The sequence below is a fragment of the Mustela nigripes genome, chromosome 3 (assembly GCF_022355385.1).
Source record: "Mustela nigripes isolate SB6536 chromosome 3, MUSNIG.SB6536, whole genome shotgun sequence".
NCBI classification, from domain to species: Eukaryota; Metazoa; Chordata; class Mammalia; order Carnivora; family Mustelidae; genus Mustela; species Mustela nigripes.
Genome location: NC_081559.1, coordinates 161,400,452 through 161,419,795, shown reverse-complemented (window position 1 = coordinate 161,419,795; position 19,344 = coordinate 161,400,452). Strand labels below are relative to the sequence as shown.

Genomic DNA, 19,344 nt, shown 5'->3' with positions numbered 1-19,344 from the left:
TTTCATTTCTGGATTTTCTCAAAAATATTGAGGCTTGGTCAATTCCGGGTCTGCTTTTCAGCACCACTGGCCAGAATGATAATTTTGTGCAAATTAGAACAAGGGGTCCCTTCCTCCAGGCAGGCTTAACCCTGTATCAGGGCCTGTGGTTCAGGTAAGGGAGCGTGGGTTGACCATTACCTTTCCTGGAGCCCCAGAACCTGGTGCCCTTCATGCAGACCCAGGCCTACCCACATAGTCCTGGCCTTGCTGTGCCATGCCTCCCCTAGCTGGACCCGAGTGGCTGATGCCTTTCTCTCCATTTCTCACTGCGGGGGATTTGGGATATGTGTGATGGAAGCACATGAAACCCATGGCTTAGGAGATTTCACTGGATTTTAAAAATCAGTATCTACAGGGTGCCTGTGGCTCAGTGGGTTAAGCCCCTGCCTTTGACTCAGGTCATGGTCTCAAGGTCCTGGGATCCAGCCCCACATGGGGCTCTCTGCTCAGCAGGGAGCCTGCTTCCCTTACTTTCTCTGCCTGCCTCTCTGCTTATTTGTGATGTTTCTCTCTGTCAAATAAATAAATAAAATCTTAAAAATAAAAAATCAGTTTCTATAGAAGTCTTCAGCAGCCAGTCTTTGGGGGGCCAGAGAACTGAGCAGAGCCATTTGTCTAAATTTGACTCTCTCATTGTTAGGAAAGGTCCTGTATGTCATGTATTTGATGACTCTGGAGCCCATAATCAGGGTTAAATCTTTTCAAAGGTAGTGAAACAAGAGCAGTCTGGTCCTGCTGAGGTATGGCATTTAAATCTCTGTGTCTGAGAGTCCCAGGTCCCCTAATGCTGAATGACCTATCTTCAGTGAGTCCTTACTGTTGTGATTGCTGTTTAACTTCTTTCTTTAGTCATGCTTTCTTTCTGATACCTCTGCCCTGTGATAACAGCCCCTTATGGGACTCTACCACCAAGTAAAATTGGGAAGAGGAAAAGGTGTTCCATTCTTCACACCCACATCAATTCCATTCTGACAGGGTGTCTATGCTTAGTCTTGAGAATAGTTGGTGGCCAGGAGAAGGTCTTGGGGTGGGTAGCTGTCCACATGCTCAGAATTCAGTGGCTTGGCCAAGGACAGGAGCCCATAATCAGGAGGGTTGATTATGGACAGGAGGACTCAGGACAGGAGAACTCAGTGCAGTGGCCATATTGGGATTTTAACCCAACTCTTGCCAGGTTGCCATGGTCTCAAAAGCCATAAACTCTCTGGACCTCAATTTACCCATCTGTAAGATGGGGGGGGGTGTTCCTATCCCACAGAATAATTTGGATAAAGTCAATAAGAAAACCTATCTAAAGCAGGTTCTCAACAAATATTATTATTTTTTCTCCTCTCTAAACCCATCTCCTTTTCCTCAATCTAAATAGCTAAATCAAAACTTTATTCAGCTTTTCATTCTCCATTTGGAGATAAGGCATCACCAGCCACACTGAGGAATGGAACACATAAACCTATACTTAGACTAGGGTGTAAATAAGTGTCTGACAATTAGTGAAGAATTGTTGAGTGTTTGCTGTGTGTAAGACCTTGGACAAGAAACACTGAGGTGAAGGACTCAAGGTTTTCCCCTGAGGGGTTGACAGGCTAACTGAAGACCAGTGGAAAACTTCTTTTAAAACATGTAAATAAAAGCAGTCCAGGCTAATCATACCAGTTTCAATCCCATCAGTTCTATATGGAACTTCCTGTTTCCCTCAACCCTTGCTAGCCCTGAATATTATATATATTTTTAGTCTCTGCCAAGTCCAGAGGCAAAATATATGGATTTGTAATTTGGAATTCCTTTTTGTTGATTGCTGATACAAATCCCTTGTTGACATTTTTCTTATTGCTTTACATAAATAATATCAACTTATCCCCACATATAATGCAGTCGTTTTCTCTGGTTTGGCATTTATTTCTTAGTTTTGTTCTTTTTTTTTAAAGATTTTATTTATTTATTTGACAGAGAGAGATGACAAGCAGGCAGAGAGGCAGGCAGAGAGAGGAGGAAGCAGGCTCCCTGCCGAGCAGAGAGCCCGATGTGGGGCTCGATCCCAGGACCCTGAGATCATGACCTGAGCCGAAGGCAGCGGCTTAACCCACTGAGCCACCCAGGCGCCCCCTTAGTTTTGTTCTTGATGGCTTTTATGTATAAAAGTTTTATATTTTCATGTAATTACATATTCCTTTATATTTTAAAAATATTATTCCTTACCTCAAGATCAGGCTTTTTTTCCCTGACTTTTTAAAAAATATCTAAACCTTTATCTGGATTTATTTGATTGGGTGGCATGAGAAAAGAACTAACTTTATTTTCTCTTCCAAGTGTGGCCAGTTGTCCCCAAACTATTGAACGAATTCTTCCTATACCCACTAATTTAATACATAACCTTTATAACATGCTAAATCCTTGTATATGTCTACTTGGGTCTGTTTCTGTAGCCTTTCATACATGAATGTGTTTTTGCCAGATTAATTCGTTTCTGCTCATCTTGAGCAAGCAAGTAAGTAAGGTTGCTAATCTTACAACTTCTGTTGTTTTAAGGCAGTTCAGGACATTGAAAAAGAATGGGCCAAACTCACACAGGCACAGAGGCAGAAATTACAGGCTTTCCAGAAAGAAGACAACCAAACCAAGGTAAATCAGATATTGCATCAAGAGAAATCTCTTGGAGGGGAGTTAAAGAAACATATTAGAATTGAGCTGTTTTTAAATTTATAAACCCATCAACCACAAAAAATGGTTTAAGATTAAGAAATGAGAATATCATCATTATTTTTTCTGATTATATTATTTAAAGATTCTGAAAAATACAGACAATAGATTGTGATGAACCCTTTGCCCAGTTAATATAGACCCACAGCATTTTTTTAAATAACCACAGAGTATTCTGTTTTATAGTTATCATTTAGCTAACCAATTTCTTATTATTGGAAATCTGGTGGTTTCCAGATTTGCTGCTATAAATCACTTTGGCAGCAAGCACCACGAGGCCCAGGACTGTGTCTAATTTATATCCTGTATGTTCCCAACACCTGGAACTGTTCCTGAAGGTCCCTGAACACTGCAGCCAGCATCCTCTGTCTTGGAGTACGTGTTCTATTATTTCTTAGAATATATTTCTAGAAGAATGGTTTTAAAGCTTCCATAAAGATTGTACCAACTCGTACTCCCTTGTGTCCCCAAGCAATGATAGAAGCCTGACGAACAAGGCATAAGTTAACAGAAGAAATGGACTCTGTTTCATCATGTTGTCTTCTTTATCCTTTAAACTTCGCTAGTTCACTCACTGATTTTAAACAAAATGCAAACAAAATTTAGAGGACTCATTTGTACCTAAATTGATATAGAAAGTAATTCTTCAAAAGCTCAGATATTTTGAGAATTGTACTGATGGCAGGATAAGAAAAGGAAAAAGTATCTACTGCCATGATTCAATATTTTCCTTCCTTGGTATTCTGCCTCAGCTTGTTATGAAAATTTTGGAGTTCAATTTCAATTATAGTGTTTATTTTGATGGACAGAATATTTGGATATAATCAGTTACATCAGCTGCTTTGGATACAATTACAGATTCTAGGTACATTTCTGCTTCCTAAACTTATTAATTTAATGAATTTAGTAAGAATATTATTTTTACCATGTGCTATACTCCCCCCAAATTTGTATTTGTATTTTTGACACAAAACAAATTTTATTTTACCATACTATTTGTAGTAGTTATCTTTAAAAAACTGTACTTTGAATGCATGAAATAGATGGGGGAAAAAAAAAAAAAAAGAACTGAACCATGATTCAAATTAACTGATATTCTCTTGAAGGATCTCAGGATACTGACATAAAAACTGGCATTATTTAAGTGTTTATGAAGTTCTTCTGCTAGTAGATAACAGCACGTTAACAACTATCGCTTTACTTTATGTCCATGTGAAAGAAAACCTGGAGTAGAAATTGAGGGAAATTAGGGGCACCTGGGTGGCTCAGTGGGTTAAGTGTCTGCCTTCAGCTCAGATCCTGATGCCAGGGTCCTGGGATAGAGCCCCACATCAGGCTCCCTCACCCAGTGGGAGGTCTGCTTTCCCTTTGCCCCTCCTCCACTCACACTCAAACTCTCTCTCTCTCTCAAATAAATAAAATATTTAAAAAAAAAAGAAGAAGAAAATGAGTGAAATTAACTTAAAGGAGGAATGTGTTGATCTATATCATAGGCGAACTACAGCCTGTGGACCACTATTTTCGTAAATAAATTTTTTTAAATTTTTTGTTTTTAATTAATTAATTAACTAATTAATTAATTTGACAGAGAGAGAGAGAGAGATCACAAGTAGGCAGAGAAGCAGTCAGAGAGAGGGAGAAACAGGCTCTCCGCTGAGCAGAGAGCCCAATGCGGGGCTGGATCCCAGGACCCTGAGATCAGGACCTGAGCCAAAGGCAGAGGCTTAACCCACTGAGCCACCCAGGCACCCCATGAAGTTTTATTGGCATGTGGCCATCATTTACATACTCTCTAAGACAGCTTCTTGTGATAGGATGATTGAGGTGGGTAGTTGCAGTAGAGACCATATGCCCAGAAACTGAAAATATTTACTATGTGGCTGTTTACAGAAAAGTTTGCCAATCCTCAGTCTAAATGAAAATATATGAACATGTCCTTCGCCGTTATGCATGTTAAACTATCTTTTTTGGGTGTAAGCTTCTTTAAAAAACTAATTTTCTTAAAAAAAAAACAAACAAAAAAACGAATCCTTGCAGATTTCTTTTAGTTTGCATATGGTCAGTAACATCACTACACGCACTTGTTGAATGACAAATGCCCACAAGTATTTTGAACGAGTTACTGATTCATCACTAACTTTCTAGAGAAATGGAGCTTAATTTTTAAACAGTTTCATCTCCTTGAGAGCACATTACAAAAGGTTTTTTAAAGTGTTACCATGCAATGAGATAAAGATCTGTACCATATAATAAATAAGAAACTATTGTAGCAAGAGCTTAAAATTGCTCGGTATGCTGTGGCAACATTACTCTGCCCCTACCCCACCCCTGCACGCATGGTGTGACTCAGGACCTGTCGTTTCTGCCCTTTCCATTGACCTAAAGGGGGGGCCAGGCAACTTGACATGTGTCTTAAATTGAAGGCAAGGACCACAGCACAGTAAGCTGGTATGACGATGATGTGTGGCTGGAAGGGAGAGGAGCCTGAACACCTCTCCCGCCTTGTAGTGACAGTCAACTGTCCCTCACTGCTCATATCTGTTCACATTTCACTTCATCAGAGAGTGCTTCATATAGTCCTTGAAAGAACTTGCCTTCCTTCAAGAAAGGATCTGGAAAGTGCCAGGTTGTCACTAAGGGTTCTCTCTGATCACATTCAGTCTTCTCTGATCGTGTGAGAACTCCCTTTTCTTCACACCCATCCCACACAGCATCAGGCAGGACCATGGTGGAAAGCTGGAAGAATAAGATAGAGGTTCGCAAACTGATACCAGCTTATTAAAAAGCAGTGGGTAAAGGGCGCCTGGGTGGCTCCGTTATTAATCTGCCTTTGCTCAGGTCATGATCCCAGAGTTCTGGGATCGAGCCCCACATCTCGGGCTCCCTGCTCAGTGGAAAGCCTGCTTCTCTCTCTCCCACTCCCCCTGCTTGTGTTCCCTCTCTCCCTCTCTGTCAGATAAATAAAATAAATCTTAAAAAAAAAAAAAAAAGCAATGGTTAATAATAATAATGCTTTTTTTTTTTTTTTTAATAATAATGCTTTCTTACAAAAGTGAAAAGTCCCGGATACCTATTGTCAGGGCAGGATGTCTAGACCGCAGGTGTGAACTCCAACTGTCCTCTGTTCTTAAGCCAAGGCAGAAGCAGAGGGAAGGGGGCAACTGGGTGGCTCAGTTGGTTAAGCATCGGACCCTTGATTTCGTTTGAGAGATTGAGCCCCGTATCTGTCTCTGTCCTGGGTGTGGAGCCTGCTTAAGATTCTTTCTCTCCCTTTATCTCTGCCCCTCCCCACATTCTCTCTCTCTTTGAAAAACAAACAAACAAACAAAAGGCAGAGGGAAAAGCTAACCCTTAAGAGTTACATAAAGGTTAAAAAAAAAAAAAAGAGTTACATAAAGGTGTTCCCTTAACACTATTTGGGCTGTCTATAACTCTACTTAGAAAGCAGGCTCACTCTCTGATTTTATTGCCATTTGCAAAATCTGTTCCTCTGACAATTCACACCATCATCATATAAAGCTGACTGTAAAAACTAACTACTTTCTTTCTACATAGACCTCAGCTTAGTTTTTTTTTAATGGCTTTTTAAAAAAAGATTTATTTATTTATTTATTTGATAGCGATTACAAGTAGTCAGAGAGGCAGGCAGAGAGAGAAAGGAAGGGAAGCTGGCTCCCTCCTGAGCAGAGAGCCTGATATGGGGCTCGATCGGAGGACCCTGGGATCATGATCTGAGCCGAAGGCAGAGGCTTTAAACCACTGAGCCACCCAGGCGCCCCCAAAATGGGATTTTTTTACAGGAGGCTTGACATCCCCTGTGGGGATTGAACCCAGACCCTGAGATCAAGAGTTGCATGCTCTCCTGACAGAGTCAGCCAGGCTCCCTAAAAGCATTTTATTTATGTATTTATTTATTTATTTATTTGAGAGAGAGAGAGAGAGAGAGAGCGTGCACCAGCAGTGGGGAGGAGCAGAAGGAGGCACACGGCACTAATCAGAGAGCCTGATGTGGGGTTTGATTCCAGGACCCTGAGATCATGACCTGAGCTGAAACCAAGAGTTGGCGCTTAACAGACTGAGCCCCGCAGGTGCCCCCAAACAGCATTTTAAATGTATACTTTTCGTTTATTTTGCTGTTGTAATTTGCTGAGGTAGAACCCTCTCTACTCGTTCATTTGATTCCCCCATTCTTCTCCGTTTGTCATTCAGTCACCAAATATTTTCGTCCCCACTATGTACCAAGCACAGTAGCAGGAGGAGAGACACAATGGTGAATGAGGCAGAAATGGTTCGACCTTGGCAGGACATACCATGGACTTCCCCAGCCTTGTTGTCAGGGAGCACAAGGGGCATTGTCTTCATTCGTAACATCCAGAAGAAAAAGGCGCTTTCACTGTGGCTCCATTTTGTGCATTGTACTAGGATGGCAGTAGCTTCTGACAGAAGGTGGTCACCTTTTTCAAGCAGTCTTTTGCTTCTTTTGGCTCACCTTCACCGCCGGAGCAGTTTCTGGAGCTGTCCCGAGAGGTCCGGCACTACGGGTACTGGCGGCTGGATCCGTGTACCTGTGACTACCCACAGCCAGGCTGTGGGGCCGTCCTCTCTGTTGGCAAGGACGAGATCAGCTGCTGCATAACCCTGCCTGATAACCAGACCCAGGAAGTCATTTTCCAGATGAACAGAGTGAAGCGCTGGCAGGTCACTTTCCTTGTAAGTATCTTGGCACTTGAAAGTGATTTAAAGTCTCTACTTTGGTTTAAAAATCCTCTTGTCTTTGGATGACAAAGTTGGCAGTAGGGACGTGGTTCTGCCATTTGCATCACCACATTGAGTGGACCAGCATCTAAGCCACATGAAGCATCACCTGACGGTCAAAGCTGTCTATCATCTGGTTCAAATGTCCCATCTATAGCAATAGAGACACCCACCTTCCCACTTTGCTGTGACAGGCTTCTCTACTGCTTGAAGGCTGGCTATAGTATGAGAAGCATAGAGAAACAATGGCTGCTGTTAGTGGAATTCCTAACACAGACTCAGGACTGACAAGATCTCTACCCTTACAAACGAGACGCTGACCAGTAGAGCTCTTCTTAAGGATCCCTTTCAATCACACCTACATTGCCATCTCCTCCCAGAGAAAACCCTCTGATCAGATGTACTGGAGTGCCTCCTTTGGGTCAGATGCTGTTCTGAGTACTGCCACATCTATTATTTAATTAAATTCTTGCAATAACTCAGTGAGCTAAGTGGGATTATCCCCTTTACACGGGAAACTGAGGTTAACTAGGAGAGGACAAACTCAGAGCAACTGTAATCCCCAGTTGCTAAATCTGCAGAATCCAAGGGGATTTTTTTTAGCTGGGACAATACTAGGCCTATTTGTGGCACTTGGTGTTGTCAACCATTTCTTGCTTCTCAAAATTCCCTCTCCTTCCTCCCCTGTTTTTGTGAGCTGCCTCTTCCTCTGAGCATTTCTGAAGCCCTCATTAACCTGGGGTTCCATTTCCATCTTTCTACTTTGTATTCTCTGAAATCAATTGCCTACATCCCTATGGAAAGGTCCAATATTTCCTAATGCCTCCTAGGCATCGACACTAGGTGTCGCACAGACATCCTTGCCCTCTCCTGCCCATCCTAGGGATCTTCCCCCTCTGTGTTCCCCATTTTGGCATATAGGACTTCAACCACCTGCTAAACGCCGAACCGGCAATCTTGACGTGATCAGCCTATGATTTTAGTCTTTTAAATTTATGGGAACTTGTTTTATGGCCCCAGATCTGGTCTCTCTTGGTAAATGTTCCATGTGTACTTGAAAAGAATGTGTATCCTGCCACAGTTGGATGGAATATTCTAGAAGTATTAAGTCAAGCAGTTGACAGTGTTCAGATCTCCAGTATCCTTGTATATTTGTATATTTTCTTGTATATTTCTTGTATATTTTCTACTTGTTGCTGAGAGAAGAGGAATGTTAAAACCTTCAGACCTAATTGTGGGTTTGTCTATTTCTTTGAGGTTTATCAGCTTTCCCCCTCTTTTCCTGCCTTCTTTTGATTATTTCATGATTTGATTATTTTATGATTATGAAAAAAACTTTATTTACACCATTTTTTAGCTCTACCTTTTCATTTATTGTTACATTAGACTTGTATACTTGTATACAAGTATATAAGACTTGTAGACTTGTATAATGTATACTTGTATACATTATTCTTGTATACTTAAACTTATTACATTCCACTTTTAATTATTATACCACATCACAAAACGCATAACAACATTGTATTTCTATTTTCCTTTTTGTGATAGTTATTGCCATATTTCCACAAATATAAGCCTCATGCTGCATTATAATTATTTTTGCTTTTAAACAGTTGATTCTTTTGGGGTATCTGGGTGGCTCGGTGGGTTAGCCTCTGCCTTCAGCTCAGGTCATGATCTCAGGGTCCTGGGATCAAGCCCCGCATCGGGCTCTCTGCTCAGCATGGAGCCTGCCTCCCCCTCTCTCTGCCTGCCTCTCTGCTTACTTGTGATCTCTGTCTGTCAAATAAATAAATAAAAATCTTTAAATAAATAGATAAATAAATAAATAAAGGCAATATGCAAAATGCAAGTTGCATCCTTAGTTTTTTAAGAAACTGCCAAACGGTTTTCAAGAGTGGCTGTGCTAATTTCCATTTCCACCAGTGATGGATCATGACTGATGGAGTTTCTCTGCAGCCTCAACAGCATTTGGTATTGTCACTGTTTTTTAGTTTAGCCATTTGCCTAAGTGTGGAATGGTATTTCATTGTGATTTTAATTTGCATCCCCCTCCTAGCTAATCATGCTGACCATCTTTTCATGTGCCCATTTGCTATCTGCATATCTTCTTTTGTGAGATGTTTTCTTCCATATCTTTTGCCTATTTTCTAATTGATTGTTGAGTTTGGGTTTTTTTTTTTTTTAAGATTTTATTTATTCATTTGATAGAGAGAAATCACAAGTAGATGGAGAGGCAGACAGAGAGAGAGAGAGAGGGAAGCAGGCTCCCTGCTGAGCAGAGAGCCCAATGCGGGACTCGATCCCAGGACCCTGAGATCATGACCTGAGCCAAAGGCAGCGGCTTAACCCACTGAGCCACCCAGGTGCCCTGGGGTTTTTTTTTTTTAAAGATTTTATTTATTTATTTATTTGACAGATAGAGATCACAATAAGGTAGAGAGGCAGGCAGAGAGAGAGAGAGAAAAAGGAGGAAGCAGGCTCCCTGCTAAGCAGAGAGCCCGATGCAGGGCTCCATCCCAGGACTCTGGGATCATGACCTGAGCTGAAAGCAGAGGCTTTAACCCACTGAGCCATCCAGGCGCCCCATGTTGGAGGTTTTTTTGTTTATTTGTTTTTTGTTTTTCATTTTTCACTATTGTTTTGAGAGCACTTCATATATTCTAGTTACTAGTCTTTGATTGGATATGTAGTTTGCAAGTATTTTCTCTTAACTCTGTAGTTTTTCATCCTCTCAACAAGATCTTATGCAGAGGAAAAGTTAATTTCGATGAATTTTAATTCATCAGTTTTTTCTTTTATAGATTGTGGCTTTTAGTGTTGAGTGGAGAACTCTTTGCCAAACTCTGGATCCTGAAGATTTTTTTCTTAGAGTTTTTTCCTAAAAGTTTTACAGTTATAGGTCATACATTTAAGTCCATGACTCATTCTGAGTTAGTTTTCATCTAGGGTGTGAAACTCAGAATGACATTCCCTTTTTTGCCTGTGGAAGTCCACTAGCTCCGAACCATTTGTTGCAAAGCCTGTCCTTTAACTGACTTGCTTTTGCACCTTTGTCAGATATCAGCTGGGCACATTTGTGTGGATTTATTTCTGGATTCTCTAGTCTGTTCCATGATGCATGTGTCTATCCCTCCCCCAGTACTACATACACAGTCATTCCCTTCCTTTGTAACAGCTTTATCAAGATATAATTCACATACCATGCAATTCACTTATATAAAGTGAATTCAGGGGCATTTATTCCATTCACAGAGTTTTACATCCAACACCACAATCAATTTTAGAATACTTTCATCACCTCAGAAAGAAGTCCCATATCCCTTAGCTTACGCCTGTAAGCTACCTATCAGCCCTAAGAAGCCACTAATCTGCTTGTCTTTATAGATGCACCCATTCGGAGCATTTCATGATTAATGGAATCATATGTGATCTTTGTGACTGGCTTCCTTTACTTGGTATAATGTTTCTAAGGCCCACTCTTATCATAGCATGTACCAACACCTTATCTTCTTCGTGGTCATAGAATATTATGTTGTGGGGCGCCTGGGTGGCTCAGTGGGTTAGGCCGCTGCCTTCGGCTCAGGTCATGATCTCAGGGTCCTGGGATCGAGTCCCACATCGGGCTCTCTGCTCAGCGGGGAGCCTGCTTCCTTCTCTCTCTCTGCCTGCCTCTCTGCCTACTTGTGATCTCTGTCTGTCAAATAAATAAATAAAATCTTTAAAAAAAGAATATTATGTTGTATGGATATACTAAATTTTGTTTATTCAGTAACGTTTCTCTCTTTTGGTTGTTATAAGTTATGCTGCTATGAATGTTTGTGTACAAGTTTTTGTGTGGACATAGGTTTTCATTTCTCTCGAGTATATGATTGGGAGTGGACTTGCTGGGACTATGTTGGTAATTCCATGTTTCACTTTGTAAGAAACTTCTAGACTATTTTCCAAACAGTCTGCTCCATGTTATACACCCCCTGGCAGTGTATGAGGGCTCTCCCCACACTTGCAAAGATCATTATTCAGCCGAAGGTCTGAAGAGAGCTCTCTAGAGCTCTTAGTCTATGTAAAGCCCTTGTCTGTGATCCTCTGCCCCATCGATTCTAAACTCAATTTCTTCAAACTTTCATCCCTTTCTCCTCAACTCAGCAAGACCTCTGGGCTCTGTTTGGGGTCCCCTTCCCTCCACTGCCTCCTGGAAACTCCAAGCAGTAAGCTAGATGGTTATGGGGCTCACCTCATTTGTTTTCCTTCTCCCCGGGTTAATAGTCCTGGATTCTATGTGGTTCAGTATCTGAAAACAGCTATTTTTCAGTTCATTTTCACCCTGATGCAGTCAGATGAATGCTTCTAATACATAAATCTAATCATGTTGTTATCCAGCTTTTAAAATCAGTGAATGCATGCCTGTTGCCCTCAAAATGAAGTTCAGACTTCTTAACTTAGCTTATCAAACCTCGAACAGCTAGGGCTCTTTGGTGGCCAGCAATAGAAAGCAACACTTCTGGCTCTAGTGAAAAAAGGGGATTTATCAGAGAGGCATGGAATAATCCAGTGACTCAAAGGAAGGCAGAGGCAGAGGCTTAGGAAAGTCAAGAACAAAATGAGCTCAGTGTTTCTAGGAAAGAAGGAATTCTTTATCAGGACATGCTCTTTGGATCTCTCCACTCTGGAATCAAAGAAGGCGCATAGAAGGCATTTGTCCAATTAGCCTGAACTTGGGTCATGTGCCCTGGCCTCCAGGAGGGCAGCGTTCCCTGACAGCCCTACCTACATGGGCACAGGGAAAGAGAGACGTTTTCCCAAGGGCACAGGGGACTCCATTACTAAGAGAAAGAGGGATAGATGCTGTATAGCAAAAGTCAAATCTGCTTCCTCCAGAGTACTCAGGATCTGGCCCCACACTGCCTCTCTGAGGTGAGCCTCTTCTCTCACCACCCTGCCTGCCTTGCAGCCTGTGCTTCCGCCCGCCACACTCGGTCTCTTGTCACGTGTCCAGTGTGCCAGGTCCCTTCATGCCTCAGTGCACTTGCACTTGTTATTTCTTCTACCAGAACCACTTCCCACCGCGCCTGCACCCACCTCCTCCTCCAAAAAACCCCACAACATCAAACATGGAAAATTTCTACTTCTGCTGCTTAGATATCACCGCCTCCCTCCAGGAAGCCTGCCTTGACCCCTCTGAGTCTGGATCAGGTGTCAATCCTACCTCCTTCCGTAGACCTGGATTTGCTTCCCTTATACTATTTATCATACCAAACTGTGTGGCTTACTTTCACAGCCCCTCATAGACTGACAGCTTCCTGGCAATAGTGACGGTATCACTTGCTTTGGTATTTGCCCAACAGTTAATAGCTGCTTCCATTTCTATCAGATATCAAATAATCTCTTTTCTCTGTAGGGAACTCTGCTGGATACAGATGGACCCCAGCGAACTCTGAACCAGAACTTGGAGCTCCGATTTCAGTTTAGTGAAGAAAATCACTGGCCCTGGTTTGTTATTTACACTAAGCAGGTGAGTTCTCAGGGCAGCGTATGAGAACCAGCGCTGAAATGCTCTCTTGCTTGCTGGGGTGAACAAAGCATATTACTCTTACCCAACTGAGCAGGGTCTTAGAATATGCTATACATCCTCCTTTTTGGCCTGTAACACTGTTGGGTTGTTGATTTTTGGTTTGGGTATTTTTTGTTTGTTTGTTTTGTGGGGTTTTTTTGGTTTATTTTTTGTTTGATTTCATTTTACTAATCACCACAGTCTTCAGGTCAATTAGAAATAGATGTAGTTACTAAATAACAGGAGACACAACTAATAGTGGCTTAGACAAAGTGTTGGTGAACTTCCTCTCAAAGGACCAGATGGTAAATAGTTTAGTTTTGGGGTCCATCTGGTCTCTGCTACAACTACTGAACTCTGTTATAGCACAAAAGTAGCCACAGACAATGTGTGAACAAATGGGTATAGCTGTTTGCCAATAAAAATGTATAAAAACAAGTGAGGGGCTGGATTTATTGACCTCTGACTTAGACAATACAGATTTTCATCTCACTTAACAAGAATACTAGAGATGATTGATACCCCTTTTATCTGGAAGGCAAAAGCCCAATAGGCCTCCCATTATGTCTCACTGACCAGAAGTAAGTCACATGACCATCCCTAGCTGCAAGGGAATCTGGGAATCAAGTATCTAACAAAAAAGAACAGAATTCATGATCACCCTAGAGTAAGTGTGAGCTGGGCCCTTTGTCTCAGACAAAATCCAGGTTCTGTGAGGAGAGGAGAGACTGTTGGACAACAAACTATGCAGGTTTTCCATGACTTTATAACTGAAGTTGGAATAAATTTTTTAAAAAAAACTTAATTTTCTGAACACCAAATTCAGCTGAAAAATATTATGAACTAACTCAAGCTATTTCAAATTGGAATCAAAACTACAAACATTCTAAAAGGAAACCAAAATACCAAAGTAATCTTTGCGTCAACATTTCATTCAACTTAAGTCGTTGGTGATCGCACTAGTTCCATGGAGCATTTTGGTTTCAGGTAGCGAAAGCTCCCCAAGACTCTCTGCTTTTAGTATAGTTGCAATCAAAAGATGATAGATACCAAGGTCCTCTGAAAAAACATGAAGTGCGAAACCAAATTCTAGGTTAAAGAAACAGGCCATCAGGTTCACCTTGGTTATGAAACATCCTTAGGGAAATGGTAGGATGGTTTGCAGTCACTTGGAGAGATGCAGCTAGATCTTGGCAATGAAATTGCCTTCCCTTGCCCAGAATGCTAAATGCAGTAGTTAAATTTTATTATGGTCTTTTAATCTAGTCTGTACCAAGTTTAAGTTTGAGTTTAAGCCGCTACAGAGAGGGCAATAAACATTCTTTTAAAGGATTCCTAGTAAGGTCTTATTTCCTTTGGAGTGTGGGTTTATTGATACACACCCAAGAGCTACTTCTGCAAAAGGCAGAAATGTGGCTTGTGTGCCTTGGCAAATACAAATGAGGGCTGGGATCCTAATATTTTCTAGACCCTTTAAACAATAGCTCACTGCATCTATATTGAATAAATCTTACCTGGTTTATAGCCAAGTCTTAACCTACATATCTGTGCACATTGTATGCAATATGGAATCAGTCCTCATCTTTTATTAAAAAGTATTATTAAACACCCTTCCATGCTCTATCAACTCAGTGTATGTTGTTTAACTCTTTCGTACCCTGGTTTTATGTAGGTTATAAATATGCACAGATAAACAGGGTTAGTTTTTAGCTAAACCAGGAAATCAAAATTTGTTTTTGTACATAAATACCAACTCTTTTACTCTTTTCCTTATTGGTAATAGTGCCTTCCTTCTCTTATACCTCCTTTTCTCCCTTTAAATAAATTAAATTCTGGTCAAGCTCCACAGTCCTGCAAGACTTTGAGATGCTACCCATATGTAGCCATTCTCCCTCTAATTCTCCTTTCTATGTCCTGTCTCCCAAGAGTCTCTACTTTGGCTACCATCCCAACCTGGGTTTTCTCTCTTTCCTTCCTCCTCCTCTCCATCACCACCCTCCCTTCAGTGCCAGTGACCATCTTTGGACATAAATTTGTACCAAGGGCCTGCCACCTCAAGCTTTAAGCTTTGTCTCAAACTCTAGTAGGGCCAAAAGAGAAAAGTACAAGCCAAGGATTGAGAACAGGACAAAGGAAAAAGAGGATTAATGGGAAGGGAGCAAGTAGAGAAGTCATAGGGAAACTTAAATTGGCATGTGGAGTGAAGATCCTAGAAAAAGGAAACCCCAGCTCTTGTGTGACAAGATATCTAATGTGGGTCTTGACACTGACAACGCTGGGCCAACAAGAAGTCACAGGTGATACTGGGAGCAACCATCAGTCTTAAAAGTGAGTGATTAAAGGTGGTTGAAAAATAAGAACATGATGAAAAATAGGGTTTTTTTTTAGTTCAGTAAAAGCCATAAGGTGCTAATATACCCTTTTAAACAGGTTACTATTTATGTCTAGTAATAGGTCTCTCAATAATAATGTATACAGTTAAATGTAAGATCAACCATCCTTCATTGATTTGATTACAATAGTAAATACTTTTTGTTATTTGTTGCTTGTTATTTGAGCTGCTTACAAATTAATGTGAAAAAATAGGAGGGAAAATTTTAAAAGGGGAAAAATTAGGAAATGTAATGATTCTCTGTCTTTTTAAAAATTTAAGTACATCCATGTAGTTAAGGAAATGTATGGCTACTTATTAATTGCATCTTATACAAATTTATGGAAATTAAAGATGAAATCTAAGTTCTTAAAAGCGTGCTGTTGGACAGCAGAGTTCAAAATCTGCTTTGTGATGTGAGGAGGGAAGAAAGGCAGGATCTCTTCAGTTGAGCAATTTCTTTATTTCTGGGTTCTTTAGGCTTTTTTGCTGAGTAGCTGCTTGAAAAAGATGATCTCAGAAAAGATGGTAAAGCTAGCTGCAGAGAATCCAGAAATGGTAAGTGCTCTTATCTGTGTATCTTTTTCACTTTAAGTTCCTACCATCAGCCAACATTAACCTACAGGGATGAATTCTGGTTCTCTGGGATAGAACCCAACCTCCCAGAAGTGAGCTCCTCTGCCTTCTCTAAAGAGCTCAGTCTTTAGAATTCAAGCCATTTTTTCAAGAGAAGTGTCCTTCCATTGCTCTCTATTCTTGTATCTCTGCTTTCCCCCAAATGGAAGATTCCAGATTTACCATAAAAACCACATCATAAAGTCAGGATCCACAGGGGTCTTAAACACAGCAGCAATGAACTTAAATAAGCTCTACACTTCTATCTCTCGAAAGAACTCACAGTTTTTTGAAGCTTCCACTGTGCCAAATTAGAATGCCATTAGCAGTCAAAGGAAGCCATAGAGAAAAAGAACTTCTTAAGGCCATAAATTGTTCTCAGTGTAAAATTAAACTTTGCTTTTTCTAGTCTGTATCTCTTCAATAAAGGCCTGGTTTCTTATTGAGAGGGCTGCAGCAGACTGTAAAAAGAGACACTGAGATTTTAAACTTTTCGACTTGTCTTGTTACCATCATGATATAAGCATATCCTGAATAAGACAGTACAATTGGAATTTTAAAAATGATTCAAATACTCATACTTTAGTATTACTGATACTAATACTTTATTAATACCAATACAAATACAAATGCTTTTTTAAAATACTAATGCCTGGTTGACATGTATAAACTTTTTTTTTTTTTTTTTTAGCAGAATGTTATACTGATCCTTAAAAATGCAACAGAAACAGAAACATTTGGAAATGTTCCCTAATGTTTTCATTTAAATTGAATCCTTTATAAAGAGGATGGGTGACATCTTTTGTTAAACACTGCTTTTTACTAGACTTTGAGTCTAGTAAGGACTAGAGAAAATAGTTGCATTTTATCCTTATTTCTCTTTCTTCTAGAATTGAAAATATTTTCCTAGGGAAAATAAAATTTACTGCCCCTTGGTATTCAAACAATTCAAAGTGTACCATAGAGTAGCAAATCAAGCAATGAAAGAATCATGGATGGTCTTTTTTAAAGAGTCATAAAATCTAACCTCTGAGGCAGGATGGACCCCCTTAGGCTTCCATTATTATATATTAAAAAAGAAGAAGAAAAAGTTGTTAACTGAAGTAGCCCCATTAAAGAGAGAAGTACTCTCAAATGTGGCTGAATAAAATGTAAGCTACTTGATGCAGGAAATACTTGTACAATGAGTAGCTAAAGCATTTGCTGAAAAATAGAAGGTAGTGACCTATTTAAAGTTAAAAAAAAAAAAAAACACTAACCACATTCTTTAGATTTGCACACAAATTGAAACCTATCCTTTCCTGTGGCAGATAGTGAAATCAGCATGTCAGTCAGCATTGCATGGCTTAATCCAAATAATCACAAGTTTTAGTTCCACAAGCTCCTTTTCTACCCCCTTTCTTGTTTTGGTTCTTGGAAAGAAAAGTTCAGACCCTTCCTCTGGAAAATCGGGTTTTTGAGGCACCTGGGTAGCTCAGTCAGTTAAGCATCTAACTCTTCATTTCAGCTCAGGTCATGATCTCGGGGTCCTGGGATCAAGCCCTGTGTCACGTTGGGCTCTGCACTCAGCAGCAGTTGGTGGGGGTGGATCTGCTTGAGATTCTCTCCCTCTGACCCTCCCCCCTGCTCACTCTCACTCCCTCTCTCTCTTATTCTAAAATAAGTTAAAAAAATTTTTTTCTTAATTAAAAAAAAAAAAAGAAAATTGGGTTTTCAAGGGGATATTATAGGGATAGTCCATATTTCAACCTGAAATTTCATCTACAAACCCCTGGGTAGAATGAGACCCTGGAAAGTGAAAATTGCAGACAGATCAGTTCTTTGAATGTATACTGGGTTCTGGGTTTCCTCACAAAGCACAGTTGACCAGAACAAGTCATTTTGTGGAACTTTAAGTAGCCATATAAATGTGTGACTGTGACATCCACTCATTTTCTAGGTAAACAGAAAATCTGAACTGACATGTATCACTTATTAAAGGCTTGTATGGACTAGGATCCAGATCCTATTTTGCAAGATAGAATAGATTCCAAGATTTTGAAAATCAGGAAGAATCTGGAGAGGGGGGAGAGAAATTGAGGAAACTATAACCAAATGAACCCCATAAATCAGATAGTTCCTAGAAGCAGAGTAAATAGTACTATTTTATCCTAGTAAGAAGGAAGGCTTTAAAAGAAGAAATTTAGTGCTAACTTAATTAACTTAGCTATACGCATTGCTTTCAATGATAAGACTTGAACCCTTCTGAAGAGATCATTAAAATTTGAAGTCAAGGGGCACGTGGGTGGCTCAGTGGGTTAAGCCTCTGCCTTCGGCTCAGGTCACGATCTCAGGGTGCTGGGATCGAGTCCCGCATCAGGCTCTCTGCTCAGCAGGGAGCCTGCTTCCCTCTGTCTCTCTCTGCCTGCCTCTCCATCTACTTGTGATTTCTCTCTGTCAAATAAATAAATAAATAAAAGATTTGAAGTCAAATGCACTAAAAAAAATGTGAACATACAACAATATTATGTTATATTCTTTTAAAGGCAGTATTAACTGCAAACCAGAAGGGGAAAAATTGTAACATTCTTTTTAGAGCTGTGCTCCTACGCAAAAACCTATAATCAACAAATTTTGTTATTATTTGCTCCTTTTAACTAAAACAGAATTTTAAGAAATATTTTATGTGAAAATAAAGTGTATTTGTTACCAGTAGGTTTAGCTATATATAATGAAGAGCAAAACAAGACAGAAGAAGTGTCCTAGGTAAAATAAAAGTCTATATCTTTCTCATCTAAAAGAAACCCAGAAGTAGGCAGTCTAGAGCTGGAACAGTGACTCCATGATGTCATTAGAGACCTTTAGTGTGTGGCTTTACCTCATGTTTGAATATGGCTGCTGGAGCTCCAGTCATTACATCCACACCCTAGGCAGTAGTATAAATGGAAAGTAGGAATGGCTCATCTCTCTTCTTTGAGGTGGGGTCCCTGAAATCCCACAGATTTCAACTTACAGTTCATTGGTCAGGAGTTAGTCACACCACAGGCCTATATCTACCTGCAAGGGAGTTTGGTAACTGTAGTCTTTTACAGGTTATGTTGTCTCTCCAGATTAATTTGGGTGGCATTACTAAGAAAGAAGGGCAGAATGGAAAATAGGATGGGCTACCAGCAATCTCTGCCATTGAAAGAAATTTAAAGGACATTAAGAAAAGGAAGCAGATATATTTTAAGCAATAGATGTGTTCCTAATGAGTTTCTGAAAGTGTATCATTATTATCTTGTATATTGAACCATAATCTGAATATATGCAAGAGATAGGAACTTATTCC

The 19,344-nt window shown here is 40.2% G+C and overlaps 1 protein-coding gene across 6 annotated transcripts in view; it reads left to right on the top strand.

The window, feature by feature from the left end:
* SNX31 (sorting nexin 31) overlaps positions 1–19,344 on the top strand; it is a 65,686-nt gene that overhangs the window by 32,524 nt on the left and 13,818 nt on the right. For 3 of the 6 annotated variants that reach the window (XM_059392928.1, XM_059392929.1, XM_059392927.1), the window contains exons 9-12: positions 2,569–2,661; positions 7,246–7,449; positions 12,896–13,009; positions 15,900–15,977. In XM_059392928.1, the coding sequence (XP_059248911.1) occupies positions 2,569–2,661; positions 7,246–7,449; positions 12,896–13,009; positions 15,900–15,977 (489 nt within the window). The remainder of the gene's footprint in view (positions 1–2,568; positions 2,662–7,245; positions 7,450–12,895; positions 13,010–15,899; positions 15,978–19,344) is intronic. The other 3 variants (XM_059392930.1, XM_059392931.1, XM_059392932.1) reach the window with 3 other exon arrangements.